Source organism: Geotrypetes seraphini, chromosome 2 (genome assembly GCF_902459505.1).
Source record: "Geotrypetes seraphini chromosome 2, aGeoSer1.1, whole genome shotgun sequence".
Lineage (NCBI taxonomy): Eukaryota > Metazoa > Chordata > Amphibia > Gymnophiona > Dermophiidae > Geotrypetes > Geotrypetes seraphini.
The window spans coordinates 446,867,597-446,889,396 of record NC_047085.1 but is presented as its reverse complement, the minus strand read 5'-3'; the positions used below and the strand labels follow the sequence as shown (position 1 = coordinate 446,889,396).

The window sequence follows — 21,800 nt, the reverse complement described above, 5'->3', positions numbered from 1 at the left end:
AGCAATAATTACATTATACTGTATTACAAATATTCTTGTATTCTGCACTGTGAGATTCTATGTGGACAAAACTCTGAGAATACACAATTAATGGTAAATAATAATAAAAAAAAGTTCCATGACTGGAAATATTTCTTAAAAAGAAATGTTTCTAAAACCTTTATAAACAATGTATAATTTTGTACTCTTCTAACCAATGCTTAGTACATAAAACCTAATGTAAAATCAGAATGGAGTGGAAGTATATCCCCTTATGGTCTGAGATTCGTGTTAGGTTCTGCTATTAATTGGCAAATGAATCAGTCCCGTCATATAAGTAGGAGCATGACCATACAGTATTTCAAAAATCACAGGGCAAAATTTAAAGGATACCTGAGCTTCTATGGAAGGGTAGTCCAACGTCGGTCCTCGAGGACCACAATCCAGTTGGGTTTTCAGAATTACCCCAATGAATTTGCATGAGATCTATTTGCATACACAGCTTCCATTATATGCAAATAGAATCTCATGCATATTCATTTGGGAAATCCTGAAAACACAACCTGGCCAGGGCCTCTGTTTTATGGGCAACCAATGCAATTCCACCAACAATAGGATAATTCTATCATACTTATGAGCTGAATAAACTAAATGGATTGTTGTATTCTGAATTGTTTGTATTTTCTTTTCTTAAACAAATTCTTATGGACTCCCTGCATCTAAGATGTTTACTTTAATCAAGGTGAGACAGCAATAAGCTCTGTACCACTAGATGGAGCAGCAATACTTTGACACAATAAATTGCGCAATATGTAGTTAAAATGAGAAGTAATCCTATAAATAGGCATCCAACATTGGTCTCCCAAGCTAAAGAAGGATATAAAATTGCTAGAGAGGGTGTAGAGACGAGCAACAAAACTAGTAAAAGGGATGGAGAACCTGGAATACGAGGATCGACTTAAGAGACTGGGATTGTTTTCCCTTGAGAAAAGGAGACTACGAGGGGATATGATTGAGACCTTCAAAATACTGAAAGGAATCGACAAAATAGAGCAGAAAAAATTATTTACATTGTCCAATTTGACACGGACAAGAGGAAACGGAATGAAGCTAAGGGGGGACAAGTTCAGGACAAATATCAGGAAGTTCTGCTTCACACAGAGAGTCGTTGACACCTGGAATGCTCTCCTAGAGGAGGCTATTTAGGAATCGACCGTCCTAAGATTCAAAAGCAAACTAGATGCACATCTCCTTACGAGAGGCATAGAAGGATATGGGTGACTAAAAATTACGCCAGCTGTACACCTGGCAGGGCCTCCGCGTGTGCGGATCGCCGGACTTGATGGATCAATGGTCTGATCCAGAGATGGCGCTTCTTATGTTCATCTCTTTTTAGGTGCCCCATTGCCAGGGGAGCACCTATCTGGGTGCCCAGATGCTGTTACAGAACACTAGTGTATGTCAACCTTGGCATGCCTAAATTTAGGCATGTCCATATATACCATATCTATGGCAGGTGTAAATGGGTACACTTAAATGCAGCAGTTGCACGCTCAACTGTATGCAACTGCTCTTGTACATGCATTGCAGGTTACACAGAATTCAGCTGTTCGGATGTTGATGGATTTTGACCTGATCTCACCTATACTGAAGCAACTTCATTGGCTTCCAGTCCAATTTCGCATAAAATATAAGATAATAACATTGGTACAACAGGGGATATATGGAAAATTGCCCAGATACTTTAATTAAATCTTACACATATACAAGCCAGGATATACATTGAGATACGAAAGTCGAATGCTGTTAGATGTGGGAAGATGCAAAGAGGTACATTACGTTGATGCAGCAAAATCCTCTTTTTCAGTGGCTGACCCAGTTATATGGAATGATATGCCTGGGATTTACGTTTATTATTTATTTATTTAATCATTTATATACCACTTATATCCTAAGTGGTTTACGTTCAGGTACTTTATCATATTTCCCTATCTGTCCCGGTAGGCTCAAACTCTATCTAGTGTACCTGGGGCAATGAGGGGATTAAGTGACTTGCCCAGGGTCACAAGGAGCAGTGAAGGATTGAGGTTTGGGAAATTGTTAAAAACTATAAACTTGGAGAGCTTTCTGTGTCATTATTACAGATTATGGGTGATGTAAATGATGTGGTATTTGGATAATGTTCGTTTGTTCAGCTGATTACAAAGGTTTTATTGTAAGCCGCCTAGGTTTTAGACAGATAATATTTTTTTAAATAAATAAATAAATAACTATTAGATACACCTCTAGTCTGCCCTTGTTCCTCCCCATGCCAGTGCTTCTCATCCCAGTCCTTGAGGAACACCAAATCTGCATGTGCATACATAGATCAGTGATGTTCTATAATTGCAAGGGTGCACCAGTCTTTGAGGCACACCTAGTCCCATCAGGTTTTCAGGATATCCACAGCGCAGTGCATGCAAATCTATCTCTTTCCGCGAAACACTGGTTTAATTAATAAGGAATGAAGTTCAGCTATATATGTTCGAAGTGGGTTTTTAAAAATTTTTCTACGTTTTCATTTCTTTGCCTTTACCCGGTACTTACCAAAAGACAAAAGTTTTTATGTCAATGATGACAGGTTGGTAAAGCTGATTATGTATGCTTATTAGAGAATGACACGGTGGCGGTTTAGCCGCGGGTAACCCGCCAAAAACGGGGAATGAAAATTAGCAGCCTCTGCGGGGACGGGGACAAGGCCATCACTGCCCCGTGGAGCGGTGAATGGTCTTGTCACCGCAGTGAGGCATAAAGGATCGTGCGGTCCCCGCAGCGCCCACCCGCACGTCGGCTCGATCGTTTAACCAGCTTCCTCTCTCCACCTCACCTTAGTTTGCCGGCTTTCTTTTTCGGCGACCGGAACGCTTTCAAAAGAGCCGCGCATGCGCGGCTGCTCAGTATTCAATCTTCTGCTCTGACCCAACCGGAAACAGGAAGTTGTAGCAGAGCAGAAGATTGAACTTTGAGCAGCCGCGCATGCGCGGCTCTTTGAAAGCGTGCCGGTCGCCGAAAAAGAAAACCGGCAAACTAAGGAGAGCTGGAGAGCAGTAGCGTACCAAGGGGGGGGGAGGGGCGAAAAAGGTAATGGCACCAGGCCTTGGAGCACCGAGGCAGACCACTTCTCCCCCCTCCCAGCTGAACCCTCGCTGACCCTCCTATCTCTCCCCCCCCAGTGAACCTTTCCGACCCTCCCAGCGAAAGCAGCAAACCTCCCTCCAGTAGCGTCGGCTTTCTCCTCCCTCTGCCGCATCACTGATGACGTCATCAGTGACGCGGCAGAGGGAGGAGAAAGCCGCGAAGGAGGTTTGCTGCTCTCGCTGGGAGGGTCGGAAAGGTTCACGTGGGGGAGATAGGAGGGTCAGCGGAGGTTCAGCTGGGAGGGAGGAGAAGCGGTCTGCCTCGGTGCTCCATTACCTTCTTCGGGCAGCAGCAGCGTTTACAATTTGCTGCTGTTGCCGGCTTCAGGCATTGTTCTCTGCCGGGTCATGCCTACTTCCTGTTTTCATGAAGACAGGACCCGACAGAGAGAAAGGCCTGAAGCGGGCAACAGCTGTGAATTGTGAATGCTGCTGCTGCCCGATGAAGTTCAGGACATCAGGACATCGGGGAAGGAGCAGGGAGAAATCGGCTGCTGGCTTGGGGGTGAGGGTAGGGAAAGAATCATGGAAGTGGAGAAATTGGCACAATGGCTTTGTGGGGGCTAGGGGGAGAGAGAAAGAAAGGAAAAAATAAAGAGGGGTCAGGGGAGAGAGAAAGAAAGGCAGAAAGAAAGAGGGGGACCAAGGGGAGAGAGAAAGAAAGGCAGAAATAAAGAGGGGGTCAAGAGGGAGAGAAAGAAAGGCAGAAAGAAAGAGGAGGGCCAGGGGGAGAGAGAAATAAAGAGGGAGGCCAGGGGAAGAGAGAAAGAAAGGCAGAAATAAAGAGGGGGGCCAGAGGGAGAGAGAAAGAAAGGCAGAAATAAAGAGAGGATCAAGGGGGAGAGAAAGAAAGGCAGAAAGAAAGAGGAGGGCCAGGGGGGAGAGAGAAATAAAGAGGGAGGTCAGGGGGAGAGAGAAATAAAGGCAGAAATAAAGAGGGGGGCCGGGGGAGAGAGAAAGAAAGGCAGAAATAAAGAGGGGAGCCAGGGGGAGAGAGAAAGAAAGAGGGGGGGGGCAGGAGAAGAAAGAAGAAGGATCAGAAGAAGGACCTGAGACTCATGAAATCACCAGACAAAAAGGTAGGAAAAATGATTTTATTTTCAACTTAGTGATCAAAATGTGTCCGTTTTGAGAATTTATATCTGCTGTCTATATTTTGCACTATGGCCCCCTTTTACTAAAACGCAATAACGGTTTTTAGCGCAGGGAGCCTATGAGCGTCGAGAGCAGCGTGGGGCATTCAGCGCAGCTCCCTGCGCTAAAAACCGCTATCGCAGTTTAGTAAAAAGGGAGGGGGAATATTTGTCTATTTTTGTATAGTTGTTACTGAGGTGACATTGCATAAAGTCATCTGCCTTGACCTCTTTGAAAACCCGCGGAATATAAATGATAATTAACATTTTCTCTGCGTACAGCGTGCTTTGTGTTTTTAAAATTTTATTGTTGGTAGATCATTTTGACTTGGCCACAAAGGTAAGGGGGAGGGAGGAAGGGAGGGGAGCTGCAGAAAGACATCTAGTAATCCTTGCAGGCTTGACTGTGCAGGGAATTATTTTTGTAAAATCATGTTTTGTTATGTGACTGGCATTATCTAGACTTTAATTTCTATGAATGAATAGAATGAAAATGATATAAAATTACTTGCTTGCGGGGACCGCATGTTCCAGCTCACACAAGGAAGGAGGGGGTGAAAGGGAAAAAGTTTCTCTTCCTTGAAAATAGATTCTGAAGTGACCTCATCAAAGAAGACCAGCGCCAAATGTACAAGAAATCCCTTAAACAATGTCAAAAGAGCCCAAAATAGAAAACTGCTACTGCCTTGAGACTCCATTATTGAAGGAATCAACTTGAAATCACAGAAGAGACAGGAAAAGGTTAAATGCCTCATGGAATCCTCAGGTACAAAACACAAACCAAATTGTGAATGAAATCAGAGCAGACAGTAAGAATTATAAAATTGATGTCATTATCCATCTGGAAAAAAAGGCGTACTAGAAATAATGCCTCAGCAATACAATTTTCAGAAGTTCTATTTTCTCATGGTAAGGGAGAAGAGAGACTGCTAGTGATCGTGGGGGGACTGATAGAAGATATGAAAGAAGGGTGGTAGAAAGGAACAGATGGTAAAGGAGGGAGGGAAGGTGGTGGTGGAAAGGAATAGAACAGACATTGAAAGAGGGTAGAGAGGAACAGGCCCTGAAAGGAAATGTGGAAGGCAGAGTGGGGAGAAGACGCTGGAAGGGAAGAAGACAGATGCCAGACTATGGGGGAGCGGAGGGAAGAAGATGGGTGCTAGACGGGGACAGTGACGGGGCGGTGAATGGGATGGCAGTGGCAGTGACGGGGCGGTGAAAGGGATGGCGGTGACAATGATGGGGCGGTGAAGGGAACGGCGGTGACGGGGCGGTGCAGAGGATGGTGGGCCGGGGACGGTGCAGTGACGGGGACAGATTTTTTCCCCGTGTCATTCTCTAATGCTTATCTGAAACCTGAGGCTTTTTCTTTTGTCTATGGTGATAACTTGGATGTAATGTTTTACTTTATTTAAATGGAGAATGGTTGTTTTTGTTTTTTTGTATTGGTATAGTTGCAAACAAAAAAGTCCACATAAAGATCAACAATGAAGAAATAGAAATGGTTGACAGCTTCGTTTTCCTTTGGTCCCTCATTAATCACAGTGGTAGTTCTATAGCAGAGATCAAGTGTCGATTAGCATTGGGGTGTGCAGCCATGGTGAGCATGGACCAAATATGGAAGTGCAAGGATGTCTCAGTCACCATCCAACAAAGACTGCCCACTGCCTTTGTGTTCCCAATTGTGACATATGGCTGTGAGACATGGACGTTCATGAAAGCAGATAGAAGAAAAATTGACGCCTTCAAGCTGTGGTGCTGGAGAAGACTTCTATGAATCCCATGAATAGCTAGGATCACCAACAAAGATGCTCTTGATGATATAAACCCAGAGTTGTCCCTGGAAGGTAAGATTACCAGACAGAAACTGACCTATTTTGGACATGTGATGAGGGTGAATTCACTAGAAAAGGAGGTGCTACTTGGAATGATCAGTGGTAAAAGGAAGCAGGGGAGACCAAAGGCCCATTGGCTGTATACCATCAAGAATGACACAGGAATGAACATCAAGCAATTGAAAGAAGCCGTAGAAAACAGGGAAGCATGGAGAGGACTGGCCTACAGGGTATCCAAGGGTTGTACATGACTGAATGGACAGCAGTAGTATAGTTGCAAATCTATCTCCTATTGTGGATATCCTGAAAACCTGATGGGATTAGGTGTATCTCAACAACTGGTGCACCCATATAATTATAGATGAGAAAAACAGTAAAAGAGAACTGTGATGCTCAATCCCTTTATTGTATCATTTAAGACTTGACACATACATGTTTCGGCCACTATGACCTGCACCAGGAGTCTCAGTCTCACAGTCTTTTAGAGTATGCTTCATTTCTAAAAATATAATCTACCAGCAACTTTCAAGAGCTAAATGAAGGGGTATTTAATCCTCTACTTAACACAAGTCACGGTTCGATCCAACATGATTAGGACTAGTGGAGCTTGCCTAACATGCTGCCATGAGCACTACAGAACCATTACTGCACTATAACACTGGCATTTGCATCACCCCCTCGCATTCATACCTGCCTTTACAGTTCTACTGAAAAATTAGATTTATTGTACGGCAAAGTAACTGGCCGCAACTTTATTAACAAGAATTTTTAAAACATGGTATCAGTTTTCTGTTCCTCCCCCCAACCCCCAGCTAGTTGATGCTGACCTATGTAGCTGAAATCATGAACTTATCCATTAACTCCCCCTTAAAGGCCTGCAGTGATCCCAGCCTTTGCCATAACCCACTGTGGTGACACACGCAAGCATATAAATAGCCTAGTAACTTCCAAACCTTTTCTTGCTCCCCAAACACCCAGCTAAATCTGTGATAACGATGGTGTTTCTTACTCTCTAGTTGTGACCCTATGCCCCATAGCCAAACAGGAGGACTGGATATGGGCAAACATTTTTATCCATACCAATCTACCTTTCTAAACCTCACCCCTCACCATTAACCCTCCCAGAATTCTTTGCACACCCAAATCTTCTCGCTAGCACGCGTCTCACACCTTTCCTTTGCTATACCAATTGATCATCAACTGTTACCTCATCCTTCACAAACCAAACCCCCCTACATTCTCGCCCTCTTATTTCTTAATCCTCTTACCTTCCATCCCTTCTCTCTTTTTATATAGAATTCTATATTCAAGAGTGGGCTCCGCCATGTTATAAGACCTCAGTCAAAACACTGAGGGCAGTCTTTAAGGCTCTGGAAGGGATCATCATAGGTCCAAAGAGTAAAGAAAGAACTTTTCACTTGCATAGGAAAAAGTATATCATGCTATATGTATCCTATCTCTTTACTTTCCTATCTTTCATAAAATATTTGTATTGTAAACTATTTAGATCTGTCATAGGCTAAAGCAGTATAACAAGTTCTAATAAAACTCAAACATATTTAACAGCACCGTCTGCCAAAGGTGCCAATGCAGAAAAACCACTCTGAGCAGATTTTGGGATAGTTTTCTTCTACCATTCGCTTTTAAGCCACAGTCGTACCTTTAATTTGCAGCAGCATTAGTTTCTTGTATGGTACGGCACTGTTGTTGGAACTCTGCTCCGTTAGATTTACGCTTCGTAAACTGACATTGCTAAAGTTCTCTTTGCTTGCCAGTCCAGCAAGTGCAACCTCTGAGAAATTTGAGTTTTTGGAAACTGTAAAACAAAAAAACCACAATAATAATACTAAAAGTAAAAAACAACAACAACCAAAAATAAAAACCTCTCATCGTACAAGCGTGTAGGCTTCTCCTGCAAAATTCCCAGGATACAATGAAATGTGAACTTCAAAAGTAGTGATTAGTCACTATTGGAAACAAGAGACTGGGCTAGATGGACCATTGGTCTGATCAGTATGGCTGTTCTTATGAATTACAAATTTTCTGGTGTGTCGTTTTTTATACTGAACATTAAAAAAATGAGTAGGTGGAAGTTCTGACTGGCCTAAATTATAAAACTTGCTGAAAGCTAAATGTACAAAATGGGCCTACTATTCATGCTAGAACATCCAGTTCTGTCTGGGTTAGAATGGGAAAAAAAATTGGTGATTTGAAAACTTTAATAAAAAAAGCTTGCTTTTAAAAAAAAAAAAAATTTATATTGGAGTTTACATTTTTTAACAAAGCATTTTAAGAAAATAGTACTTAGCTCAGATATCACATATAGTCATCATAACTTCTAATTACACTGTGTAAGCATGCTTGTTAAAGATTAGTATCTGGAGATGAGACATAATAGACCTGATCTACGGTCTGTAGCCTCTTTAGCGGTTGATTTAACCCTCTATTTTCTCCTAGGCATTGAGATAGCTAGTTGTTCCCCAACCAAGCATCCTTCTCCAAAATCTCAAATTAAGGAATACCCAAGGATACCCCTTTTATGTCACATTGACTGCCAGGCCTAGAATAAGGACAATCTATGTTCACCACTTTGGTGATGGCAGGGGTGGGATGTGGTAGAGGGAAGAGATCTACTGCTGGATTGGGTGCCCCTAGGTGATGTCATTTGGTAAAATATGCCCCCAATTTGTCAGAAAAAAGGACTGCTAATACAGTGACTGTGCAGGATGGAAGATTACAAGAGAGGTGAATAAATCCTAAATAGTTGCAAATAAGAGCATATAAGTCCAAATAAATGTCAATTATAGCGGAGTTGGAAGTTCAAAGGAACAGAAGACAACTACTAAGCGAAAGTAATAATAAAATTGTCCTTATGAAGCACTGGACCATGTTATCCTTGTGTGATTTTGCGAGGAAGGTACTTATATTTATGGGGGGGGGCAGACGGAGTATTTATTTATTTGGTTTTATATCCCATCCTCCCAGAAGAGCTCAGAACTGGTTACGAGTTTATTTACATAAAGCATATTTATACAAAGTGATGGCAAACACAGCATGGCAAAACATTGTCTGACAAAGATGGCAAAACATAGTTAACAAAGCATAGTAAAATATAATATGACAAAATATGGTGTGGTGAGACACAATATGGCGAGCATAGTATGGCAAAACATAGCATGGCCAATATGGTATTACAATAAATGTTATGCCCTGTAAACAGATTAAGGGGTTTTTCCCTCCCCCATGCAAATATTATACCCCTGGGCAGGAGGGGACACTAATCTGAAAGAGAATAGACTACATGTCCCAGAGTATCCTGAACTTTGGGGCTTAGTGTTGAGTCACAGGGGTGGAACTCACAGGAGAGAGCTATTTCTACCCAGGCTGGGTACATACTAGGGAGATCCCTGAGGGAGAAAAGAGGAATTCTCAAGTTTTCCCTAGACAAAGGCGGAGACAGTACCTGGGAAAATAGAATGATGCCTGTAGTAGCTGACTGAGGTAAGCCACGGCTATATTTTTGGGTTAGTGTGAGGCAAACATTAAAGCAAAATGCTTTTGTTTGTGTGCTAATTGTTCCTAGCAGGCCAGGTTAGCCTGCCAAACCATGCTAGTTTACCATATATGGTGTTTCTTGAAGATTTTTTTTAGCTTCTGCTGCAGAGAAGCTAACCAGGGGTCTGTAGAGGCTGGGGACCTCATTACAGAAAGTTGGGGGTTTTTTTTTGGAACAGCCTAAGGAGATCAACTCTGGCTGAAGAGAAAGGAAATTTATAACACGTATTTAAAGAATAAATGAATATAATCGTAAGGGGCAGAAGAAAAGGATGGAATTTTAGTTTATATGAAACCAGAAATTGAATGGGGAGAACAATAATAGAATGATACTTTCTGTGGAAGAAAATCTCCAAAGAGCCGCAAGACCTGCTGGAGTCATAGACATGCTTTTCTGAAAATTACTTATCTCTTAGATAGCCTATAAAATCATGTCTCTGAAAAGCACAAAAGCTACCGGGAATAATCACCCCTGCAAATCCTACTTACACTTTTCTGCTTTCAAGCGCTTGGATTCCATAAATGCAATATTTAGTCGCTGTTCTGTGTATTCTTGAAGGATGTCCTCCCTTGCCGCCAGCATTTTAAGGGGGTTCCCAGAAGACTGCACATTGCGGGTAGGTCGCACTGAACGCCTGTGCTCAGCTACAGCAGAAGTTAATCTAAATGAGCAAAACACAGGTTTTAGAGATTTTGCTGAGCTCACAATACATCACAGGCTTTGTTTACTGGGACAATAAGATTTCAGATACAAAAAAACAACGGTAGTAAGGCATTTGCAAGGGCCAATGTAAGAGAAAATAGTTGCCATAGGCAAACTATCCCCTTTGAGCCACCCTCAATTAACATTTAGACTCTTTCACCCACTCCACTTGAGAATTTGATAAACTGAATAATGACCATCCCAACACCTCCACTCCCACAGGAAGATACTGAAATGCATAATTGATCATCAATTTTAACTATTAAGCTATATTTCCTACATATATAAGATGAAAGTTCTTTTCATAATCACTTGTATAACCAAATAAGAGGTAGGCAACGATGTATACATTATTATGCCAATAACAAGCTTTGCACTAATATAGATGCCACAAAAAATATCTTCAATATGACATCTCACCAAGCTCAAATCTTTGAAGATGTCTTCAGAATCATCTGATGGTGTAAGAAGTATAAAAATCAATATTGCAACCCAAGCCTGAATAGTTTTACTACTTCTCTATAGCAGGGTGCTGCAAACTTTTTAAATCACACGATGCACAAATTTATAATATGACTCAAGGGTGCTATATCAATAATGTCAATCTTCAAACCAGATATAAACTTTTACTATCATTTGCTTTGCAACCCTATATTTTTCACTTTTTCAGGATCCTCAGCACCACCACTCAGAGCTCAAACAATTCTCATTGCTCTAAGCTTTATGTGCCAGCTCGTCATCGGGTCCTTTTTCTGCTTATTTTCATATATATAAACTTATTTGCTTTTGTATGCTCTACTCATTTTGTTTTTTGTCATTATTTAAGCATGAACTTAGTTTATCTTGTGGTCTCTGGCTAGGGGAACATCACGCCAACATGTTTAGCTATTAAAGCTTTGTCAAATGTAATGTAATGTAATGTAATTTATTTCTTATATACCGCTACATCCGTTAGGTTCTAAGCGGTTTACAGAAAATATACATTAAGATTAGAAATAAGAAAGGTACTTGAAAAATTCCCTTACTGTCCCGAAGGCTCACAATCTAACTAAAGTACCTGGAGGGTAATAGAGAAGTGAAAAGTAGAGTTAGAGGAAAAATAAAAATAAAATAAACATTTTAACAAGACAGCATTGATCTAAATACTTTGGAAGGTAGAAGAGAGGAGAGAAAGGAATAGAAGCAGAAGGGGGAGCCGTTGAACAGTAGAATTCTGGAGAAATTTAAATGATAGAAATAGAACAAAACAAAGACAAAAGGCAAAACAATAGATAAGATTAAAGATAAATCATAAGCTGGAAAGAAAAATAAAATAAAACTTTATTATTTAAGGCTTACTATTTAACCGCCAGAAACTGCGATCACTCTGTCCTCAGATATTTTAAAGCCATAGCACACTAAATGTGGGACTGCGGCTGGAGGGCATCCGGAAGTGCGCAGACGTCGACATGATGACATCACGCGTAAGTGTGACATTATCATGTAGACATCTGCGCATGCGCGGCTGTGCTCCGGCCATAGCCCTGCGAATCTTATTGCTGCTGGTGGTGGGATTCTGGAGGGAGAGGTACGGAAAGCAGGAGAGGCACCAGCGCCGGCAGACTGCATATAGGAAGTGCTTCTTGCCGCGAGAGGTGTGTCCTGTAAGCAGTCAGCTGGTGCCAACGTCTCTCCTCCTCGGGCGTCTTGTGGCACACCTGGAATCTGCCGTGGCACACAGTTTGCGGTACACTGGGTTATAGCCATCAGCAGGACAGAGAAATCTCTCTTCCCCACATAGCTTACAATTTTCTACACAAACAAAGCTTCAGCTGCTGATGTCTGTGTGTTCTAACAGCTTCTTGTGTATAAATTATTTAGGAAGGAGAAAGATAGAAATAATTAAGTGTCTATCCTATTGTGTAGTGCTATCATTACCAGGTGACATCACATAGGTGCTATACTGGCAGCAGCAAGATAGTGCAACAAGGGAGAGGTTGAAAGCATGGAGGCAGAGGGGATACACCTCTCCCAGCTGCCTCACCCCATCCTTGCCGGGTAGATGTGTGCAGAAGTGCAGTTAAATGATGATGGATAATTGCCCATTATGAAAGAGGAAAGAAAACAGATCTGCTTCAGAAAAGAAAGAAGATACTCATGGGAGACACGGTTTCTTACTTTGGCGTGCCAGAGTCAAAAATAGCATCAAAGTCATCATCCATTTGAAAGGACAATAAGGTGGAGGGGTAGTCTACGGTTGGGTAAAATCTGGCAAAGGTTTCGTCATCATCTGGCTTCATCACCTCTTTCACCGATTTCCCCGTGACTGTCAGAAGGGTATCTTGCATTCCAGCTGTAGATTATAAGCAGAATACAGCACACATGGGAAGGCTCAATATGACATTCTCCAGTCTACAGAGCAATCCAAGTACCTACTAGTGCTGCTAAGTTTTTACCACTAGACGTACACAGTGGTGGAAAAAGGTGGACAACAAAGAGTCTCTGCTCTAAACAGTCTGCATACGAGAAAAATAATTAGTTAGCACCTAAGACATCCACAGTTAAAATGATCAGGTACTTCCGTCCAGTGCAGGTAATTTGAGAATTGTTGTGTGCGTGCGTGTGTGTTGTAAGACCAGATGTACTTTTTATCTGCAGGCACTGAACCAGCCCTTAGAAGCATATGCACATGTTTGCTTTGAAACTAGCCACAAGCACAGTAGCCATACAAGCTGGCTTTCCATCATACCTCTCCTCCTGTATCATCCCCTATATCCCATCGCATACCTTACGCTCTGTACATGATCATCAGCTACTCCTTCTGGCGCCATTCCAAGCACAACTTGCCTCTACATCAGAGGTATCAAAGTCCCTTCTCGAGGGCCACAATCCAATCGGGGTTTCAGGATTTCCCCATTGAATATGCATGAGATCTATTTGCATGCACTGCTTTCATTGAATGCTAATAGATCTCATGCATATTCATTGGGGAAATCCTGAAAACCCGACTGGATTGCGGCCCTCGAGGAGGGACTTTGACACCCCTGCTCTACATGCCCTTGGGATCAGGATGTGACATCAGAAGAGAACCGAGGCCAGCGTGAACAGCAGGTGGAAGATGCTGCTCGCACTGGCAAACATTTCAAGACGTATATGTGTATGGGTGGGGGGGGGGGCGCGGGCGCACAGCACGGCAATGCAGGGTGCCACTGCTCTGGTAGCTGATCTCCCTCACTAACATTACTGTTTAGTGTGTAAATGCAAAGGCATGTACACAAGTGTGTCTCTGGAGTAAAGTTTCAAGTTTAATAAAAATTGTACACCGCCTATCAGTCTTCTAAGCGGTTTGTACATAATAAAATAGGGTAACATACATTAAAACATACAGGACCTACTAGAATGATAGGATTAAGGTAAAGAATTACATTATAAAATAGGAAAGAGAGCCATATAGGGGAAATACAAAAGGAAGGGAGATACCATCTGATAACTGAAGCAGAAATGAAGATGTTTCATAAGGTAAGTGCATTAGAGGTTGAATGCATCTATTAAAAGAAACATTTTTAGTTTTCATTTGAAACGATCTAGCAAGGGATCATCCCGTAGTTCTGGGGGTAATGGGTTCCAAAGAGATGGGGAGAGAAAGTAAAATGAGGAAAATGGTAAATAAGAAATTTAGAAGAGCAGCTGCAAAGGCCAGAAATTTACATCAGGCACGTATGTTATTCAAAAATACCATCCTGGAAGCCCAGACTAGATATATTCCATGTATTAAAAAAGGAGAAAGGAAGGCCAAATAAAAGCTGGCATGGATAATAAGTGAGGTGAAAGAAGCTATTAGATCTAAAAGAAAATCCTACAGAAAGTGGAAGAAGGATCCACCTAAAGATAATAGGAAACAGCATAAGGAATGACAAATCAAATGCAAAGCGCTGATAAGAAAGGCAAAGAGCGGCCTTGAAAAGAAGATTGTGTTGGAGGTAAAACATATAGTAAAAAGCAAGAAACTGAGAAAAGAATCAGTTGGGCTGCTAGATAACCAAGGGGGTAAAAAGGACACTCAGGGAAGACAGGACCATTGTGGAGAGATTAAATGAATTTTTTGCTTCAGTCTGCACTGAAGATGTGGTAAAGTGCCAGAAATGATATGCAGTGCATAAGAGGCACAAAAACAAACAAATATAACACTGGAAGATGTAATGAGGCAATTTGACAAATTGAGAATAGCAAATTGCCTAGATTGGATGGTATACATCCCAGAGTACTGATAAGAATTGAAAAAATGAACGTGCAGAGCTACTGATAGTAATTTGTAAATCATCTTTAAAATCCAGCATGGTATCAGAAGACTGTAGAGTAGCCAATTTTTAAAAATGATTCCACAGGCGATCTGGGAAATAATGTAGACTGGTAAGTCTGACATTGGTGCCAAGCAAAATGGTAGTGACTAATATAAAGAACATGAATTAATGAGAGCCAACATAGATTTAGTCAAGGGAAATCTTGCCTCACCAATCTACTACATTTCTTCAAAGGGGTGAAAAAACATGTGGATGAAGGTGAGCCGGTCGATATTGTATATCTGGATTTGCAAAAGGCATTTGACAAAGTACCTCATGAAAGACTTCTGAGGAAATTAGAAAGTCATGTGATAGGAGGTAATGTCCTATTATGGATTAAGAATTGGTTGAAAGACAGAAAAGAGAGTGGGTTTAAATGGTCAATATTCTCAGTGGAGAAGGGAAAATAGTGGGGTTCCTCAGGGGGTCTGTGCTGGGACCGCTGTTTTTTTAAACACATTTATCAATGATCTAGACACAGGAATAACTAGTGAGATAATTAAATTTGCTGATGACACAAAGTTGTTCAAAGTTGTTAAATTGCAAGAGGATTCAGAAAAATTGCAAGAGGACATTGCGAGACTGGGCATCAAAATGGCAGAAGATGTTTAATGTGAGCAAGTGCAAAGTGATGCATGTGGAATAGAGGAACTCGACCAATAGTTACGTGATGTTGGGTTCTGTGTTAGGAGTCACTGCCCAGGAAAAGGATCTAAGTGTCATCATTGAAGTTATGTTGAAACCCTCAGCTCAATGTGTGGCAGCTGCTAAGAAAGCAAATAGAATGTTAGGAATTATCATGAAAGGAATGGAAACCCAAAGATGAAAATGTTGTAATGCCTTTGTATCGCTCTATGGTACAGCTGCACCTCAAATACTGTGTGCAGTTCTGGTCACTGCATCTCAAAAAAAGATATAGCGGAATTAGAAAAGGTACAGAGTAGGGCAATGGAAATGATAAAAAGGAATGGGATGACTTCTCTATGAGGAAAGGCTAAAGCCGCTAGGGCTCTTCAGCCTAGAGAAGAGATGGCGTGCAGAGATATGCTAGAGGTCTTCAACCGCCGGTCCGTGGACCGGTGCCAGTCCGCAGGAAATTTCTGCCGGTCCCCGCAGGGCAGGCAAGATTAAGGTGACCATAGGTCCCGTTTTCAGACCTCCTGTCCCATTGTCCCCACACACATGTCCCTCTCACTGCCTTCCACACTTTGTCCCCCCCCACCCCCAAAGCCAGCCTGCCTGCAAGTCTACCTCTCTCCCTCCCTGGCCAAAGGCAACCTGCTTGCCTGCCTACATCCTTCCTTCCCTGCCGCGCAAAAAAAACAAGCCTCCCTCCTTCCTTTCCCCGGGTCGGCTGCTATCTTACCGCCCTGCTGCTACTGCTACTGCTAAAGCCGACAGGAAGTCTTCTTTCTATCGTCAATTCTGACATTGGAGAGGATGTCCTGGGCCAGCCAATCACTGCCTGGCTGGCCCAGAACGTCCTCTCCAACGTCAGAATTGACGTCGGAAAGAAAATTTCTTGTTGGCTTTAGCAGCAGCAGCAGCAGGGTGGTAAGATAGCAGCCGACCCGGGGAAAGGAAGGAGGGAGGCTTGTGTTTTTTGCGCGGCAGGGAGGGAAGGAGGTAGGCAGGCAAGCAGGTTGCCTTTAGCCAGGGAGGGAGGGAGAGAGGTAGACAGGCAGGCAGGCTGGCTTCGGGGGTGGGGGGGACACAAAGTGTGGAAGGCAGTGAGAGGGACATAGGAAGGAGGCACTGGGGGCACTAAAGACATGGGAAGGATGCACTGGGGGCACCAAAGACAGGAAGGGGCACTAAGGACATAGGAAGGAAAGAGGGAGGGAATAGAAAGGGACAATTCTTGGGCCTGAGTGCAGAAAGAAAGAAATGAAAGAAAGGATACACAGACAGAAGGAAACGCAACCAGAGACTCATGAAATCACCAGATAGCAAAGGTAGGAAAAATGATTTTATTTTCAAATTAGTGATCAAAATGTGTCAGTTTTGAGAATTTATATCTGCTGTCTATATTTTGCACTATATTTGTCTATTTTTCTATAGTTACTGAGGTGACCGAGCTCGCGGAGATGGGGCAGAAACAGGGTTTTTAAATTTTAGTCCTAGTAGTTTGCCGGTCCACAAAATAATTATTTTATTTCTGCAGGTCCACGGGTGTAAAAAGGTTGAAAAACACTGGTCTAGAAAATACTGTGTGGAACGGGTAGATGTGAATCGCTTGTTTACTCTTTCCAAAAATACTAGGACCAAAGGGCATGCAATGAAGTGACTAAGTAGTAGATTTAAAACAAACTGGAGAAAATATTTCTTACTTAATGGGTAATTAAACTCTGAAATTTGTTGCTGGAGAATGTAGTGAAAGTGGGTTAGCTTAGCTTAGGAAGAGATAATGGTTACTGTAGATGGGCCATTTGGCCTTTACCTGCCATCATGTTTCCATGTTTCTATTAACAGGGTTTAAAAAATGGTTTGGATCATTTCCTAAATGAAAAGTCCATAAACTATTAAGGGGAAATGGAAAGGGAATGGGGACTTGTATAGCGCCTTTTTGCCGCTCTGGCATTTCGAAGCTGACATTCAAAGCGGTGGGCACTGGAGGATTAAGTGACTTGCCCAGGGTCACAAGAAGCAGCACCGGGATTTGATCTCACAACCTCTGGGTGCAGAGGCAGCAGCTCAACCAGTGAACAACAGCCCTTCCAATCCATTGCTTATTCCTAGGAGAAGCAGCATAAAATATGTTTTACTCCTTGGGATCTTGCCAGCCTGTCCATTCACAGTATCCACTATTTCCTCTTCTCCCTAAGAGATCCCACATGCTTTTCCCACACTTTCATGAATTCAGACACAGTCTTTGTCTCTACCACCTCTACCGGGAGACTATTCCACACATCCACCACTCTTTTCTATAAAAAAGTATTCCTTAGATTACGCCTGAGCCTATCACCTCTTAACTTCATCCTATACCCTCTCACTGTGGAGATTTCTTTCAACTGAAAGAGACTCACCTCATGCGTATTTATGCCCGTAGGTATTTAAACTTCTCTATCATATCTCCCCTCTCCCGCCTTTCCTCCAAAGTATATATATTGAGATATTGGGGTCCTCTACTACATAAGATTTTCCTTATGACGTAGACCATTTTAGTAGCCTTCATTTGGACCAACTCCATCCTGTTTATATCTTTTTGAAGATGAGGACTCTAGAATTGTACACAATATCCTAAATGAGGTCTCTCCAGAGTCTTATACAGGGGCATCAATACCTCCATTTTCTTACTGGCCATTCCTCTCCCTATACACCCAAGCATTCTTCTAGCTTTCTCTGTCACCTTTTCAACCTGTTTGGCCACCTTAAGATCATCACATACTATCACTCCCAAGTCTCGCTCCTCTTTCATGCACAAAAGTTCTTCACCCCTAAACTGTACTGTTCCTTTGGGTTTTGCAGCCCAAATGCATGGCCCTTATGCAATATCGCTTACAAAAATGTTAAAAAGAATGGCCCAATCTAATCTGAATCTAATCTAATCTGAATTTCTGGATCACTCTTATCCAATACTGGTTCAAGGCAATTTACTATTTAAGATGCCCAAAGGTAGGGAGGGAAGTACAGTATTAGATACATCTGATCAGTTGGAACCGAACCTTGAACCACACCACTGGTAACATACCTTTCCTCAGAGCAATCTCCACTGACCACTACCCTCTGTTGCCTTTCACTCAACCAGTTCCTGGTCCAGCCCATTACTTTGGGACCCATACCCGGGGCATTCTGTTTATTTATTAGACACCTGTGTGGAAGTTACAATCCATCTTTGCTTGCACACTTATGCCAATATTCTATAATAGAATTTGAGTGATTAGATGCAATTATAGAATACAGCAGACCCTCAATATTTGCAGAGGTTAGGGGCAGAGCTGGCCCGCAAATATTGAAATATCGCAGATAACTTTCAGGGCCGGCTCTGACCCACCCCTGGTTCCCTCCTGTGTCCCGGACCTTTCCCAGACTTTACCTGGTGGTCTAGTGGTGATGCGGGGCAGGATCAATTGTCCTACGCTCCTGCCCCATGCAGAGTCATCATCAAAATGGCTGCCGCGAGTTCCCATTGTAGTCTCGAGACTACAACGGGAACTCGTGGCAGTCATTTTGATGACGGCTCTGCATGGGGTAGGAGCGTAGGATGATCAATCCTGCCCTGCGTCACCGCTAGACCACCAGGTAAGGTCTGGGGAAAGTCTAGGGTGCAGCGTTTCTTTAAAATAATAAAAAAAAATTACGAATAACCGAATCTGTGGGTACTGAAACCACAGATTTGGAGGGGGTAACGTAGTTGCTCACCACACAGCATTGAAGTGGTTAACAGGGGGCACTCAGTTCTAGAATTGCCCTCCAAGTGTTTAGAACCACCAACCTCCTGCTGTGTGAAAGTCAGGGCTGAATTCATGGATGTGAATGGCAACAAGAAACACAAAGAGTGTGTGTGGAGGGGAGGGGGAAGGGGGTACTTTTTAAAACAAACCTCTATTATGTAGCCTTCCCAAGAATGATTCCAGACTATCCAGCTTTTTATCAGATTCCAAATGCATATCTGGCCTGGCTTCAATATCTTAAAAGAGAAAAAAAAAAAATTGCAAGTCAAAATGATAAAAGTCGAACTTCATAAAGCTTCCTACCTTGCTCAGTTGCCTACCTTCTAAAGGTTTTGAAATTGGTGTGCTGCTTTTGATTCTTTGAGAAAGAGGTGATGCTACAGGTGTTATGGTTCCAGGCGTTGCCAGCCCTGAAAGATAAAAGTGATGGTTTGGGTCAAGGTGATAGTGCTAATATGTGATTTCTCAACAATATTTGATTTCTCAACAATGACAAATGTTGAAATATCAAACTGGATGATGTATCAGTGTACAATAATTTAATATACATAAAAATTCTCATCATGATCCTTGTTCCCACATTTTGAGTAGAAAAATCCCAAACAGTGTAATATAATTGAGTTGGCAAGGGGGGAGAAAGAGAAAGGGAGTGAAAGGGAGATACTGAATGAGGGTGGGGAGAGGACATGCTGGGGAGAAAGAGAGAGAGAGGATATGCTAGATCGGGGGGAAGAGTTAGTGAAAAAATAGGGAATAAGATGGAAGAATGGATTGCCAAGTGAGGGAAAGATGGAAAGCTTAAGTAGATGCAACAAAAAGGAGGATACTGAAGACCAGATAAAAGGAGGAGTGAAATCTGAAAGGATAGTGACAAAGAAAAATAAATGATAGCTGAAGGTTGGGGGGTGTTGGGGAACTCAAGGGGAGGAAGTGAAGGCAGGAGACAAGAAAGGAAATTGGCAAATAAACCAAAAACCATATATAGAGTTAAGAGGAGACAGAGAAAGCAAAAAACAGAGAAAATGAGACTAACAAATTAAAAAGGCCATACAACAAAGGCAGAAAAAAAAAATCTCTTTAGCAAATGGAATACAATGCATAAGTTCTGTAAATTTACATCTACCATCTTTACATTTTACAGAGTGAGAGGGAAATGGATCACTGTTTTCTATTTTGCTGGTGTTGTACCAAATACTGGCATCTTGGGATTTCAGTTTAATGTTTGTCTACATACGGTATTTTTATTTTTAGTTTGTGGTTATTAATGCTTGGTGAAGGTTTATCCATACTGAGCATACACGGCTGAGGCCAGGTGTTCTATTGGCATTGGATGTCTGGGTAGGGATCGGTAATAATCCTGCTTGTTTAGTTTTCAAACAGGTATTGATGCTCTTGAACCCACTACACTGATTACGGTTTTGCCTGTTCCTATGGGTTTTGTTGTGCAACTCTGGTTGATTTGCTCTATAGCTTCTGAGTGACTTTTGTAGTGTTTTATATTACTTCACAGGCAGGCAGCTTATACTGAGATGATACTAACATCTGATTTTTTGTATTATATGGCGAGTTCTCTGAGGAAATGTCCTAGTTATACTCTGCATCCTCTGCTGGTGGAATGGCCACAGGGATTTCCGAGGTTGTAAAATATGTACTTTAACAACCTAGTACATAATGACAGGGGTTAGTATGTTTTTAAAGAGCCACAGACTAAACCCCCCTCCCCTTTTATGAAGCCACATTAGCATTTTTTTTATTACCGGCGGCAGTGGTAAAAGCTCCAATGCTCATAGGAATGCTATGAATATTATGAGTAATGGTACAATTTGGATGTTTATGGCTATGAGTTAAAAGATTGTATAAAGTTTACCATCATAATAGAACATAGGAATTCCTAATGTGACTTCATTTAAAAAAAGGGGGGTTGTAAATTATTTTATTTCTGTTATAATAGAATTTATATTTTGAAAAATGATACCAGTTTATTACTGTTTTATTTTTTAGGAAAAAAAATATAAGCTTTTAAAAAATATATATCTTACTATTGCTCACTAAGTGGGTATCTGAGGTGTTTGGTGGGGATTGTTTGTTTAATATGAATTTCATCGTATCCCAGTTTGCTGGGGTAGTAAATATAGCTCTGGGTTTATTTAATCTTGTGGCTTTAATGGTGTTGAAATCTTGGGGGGGGGGAGGAGGAGTTATTTTGACCAGTACATGCAAATCCGTTTAATTTAACCGACTGCCAATTAGCGAATGCTGCTATGCCAATTATTGCTGGGAAAGGTATACTGAGGATGTCCTTTCTTCTCAGAACTGGATACACCCAATGTTATCTTAAAACCCTATACAACCCAATTTATCTACCTCATTTGTTAAATCAGCCCAGGTCTCCCTAGGTTATTTTACTACTAGATCTATAAAAAAATAAATATGATCTAATTAGGGATCTTATTCAAGTTAAAGGTTTGATTTGGAATTTGTAGTAGAATCCTGGTTTGATGAAGGCACTGCTATTCAGAAATTAGTGTGTCCATCTCTCAACTTTATTCATCGAAATCTGACTCCATTATGAATAAAGGTCTAGAGGGGATTTTCCTAAAAGTTAAAATGTCATCATCTACCTCTGGGCTCTGGCTTTGTAATAATTTATTGACCTCCCGGGATAATGTTGCCGATGATTTGTGTTCATTTATACTTCAGGCAGCG

General features: G+C 41.8%; 1 protein-coding gene across 20 annotated transcripts in view; it reads right to left on the bottom strand.

Moving 5' to 3' along the window:
- The window catches only part of SVIL (supervillin), a 483,923-nt gene that overhangs the window by 58,623 nt on the left and 403,500 nt on the right, over positions 1-21,800 (bottom strand). For all 20 annotated transcript variants that reach the window (XM_033931470.1, XM_033931469.1, XM_033931472.1 and 17 more), the window contains 5 exons: positions 19,415-19,504; positions 19,244-19,330; positions 12,539-12,713; positions 10,168-10,340; positions 7,784-7,939 (listed from right to left, as the gene is read on the bottom strand). In XM_033931470.1, coding sequence (XP_033787361.1) covers positions 7,784-7,939; positions 10,168-10,340; positions 12,539-12,713; positions 19,244-19,330; positions 19,415-19,504 — 681 coding nt within the window. The remainder of the gene's footprint in view (positions 1-7,783; positions 7,940-10,167; positions 10,341-12,538; positions 12,714-19,243; positions 19,331-19,414; positions 19,505-21,800) is intronic.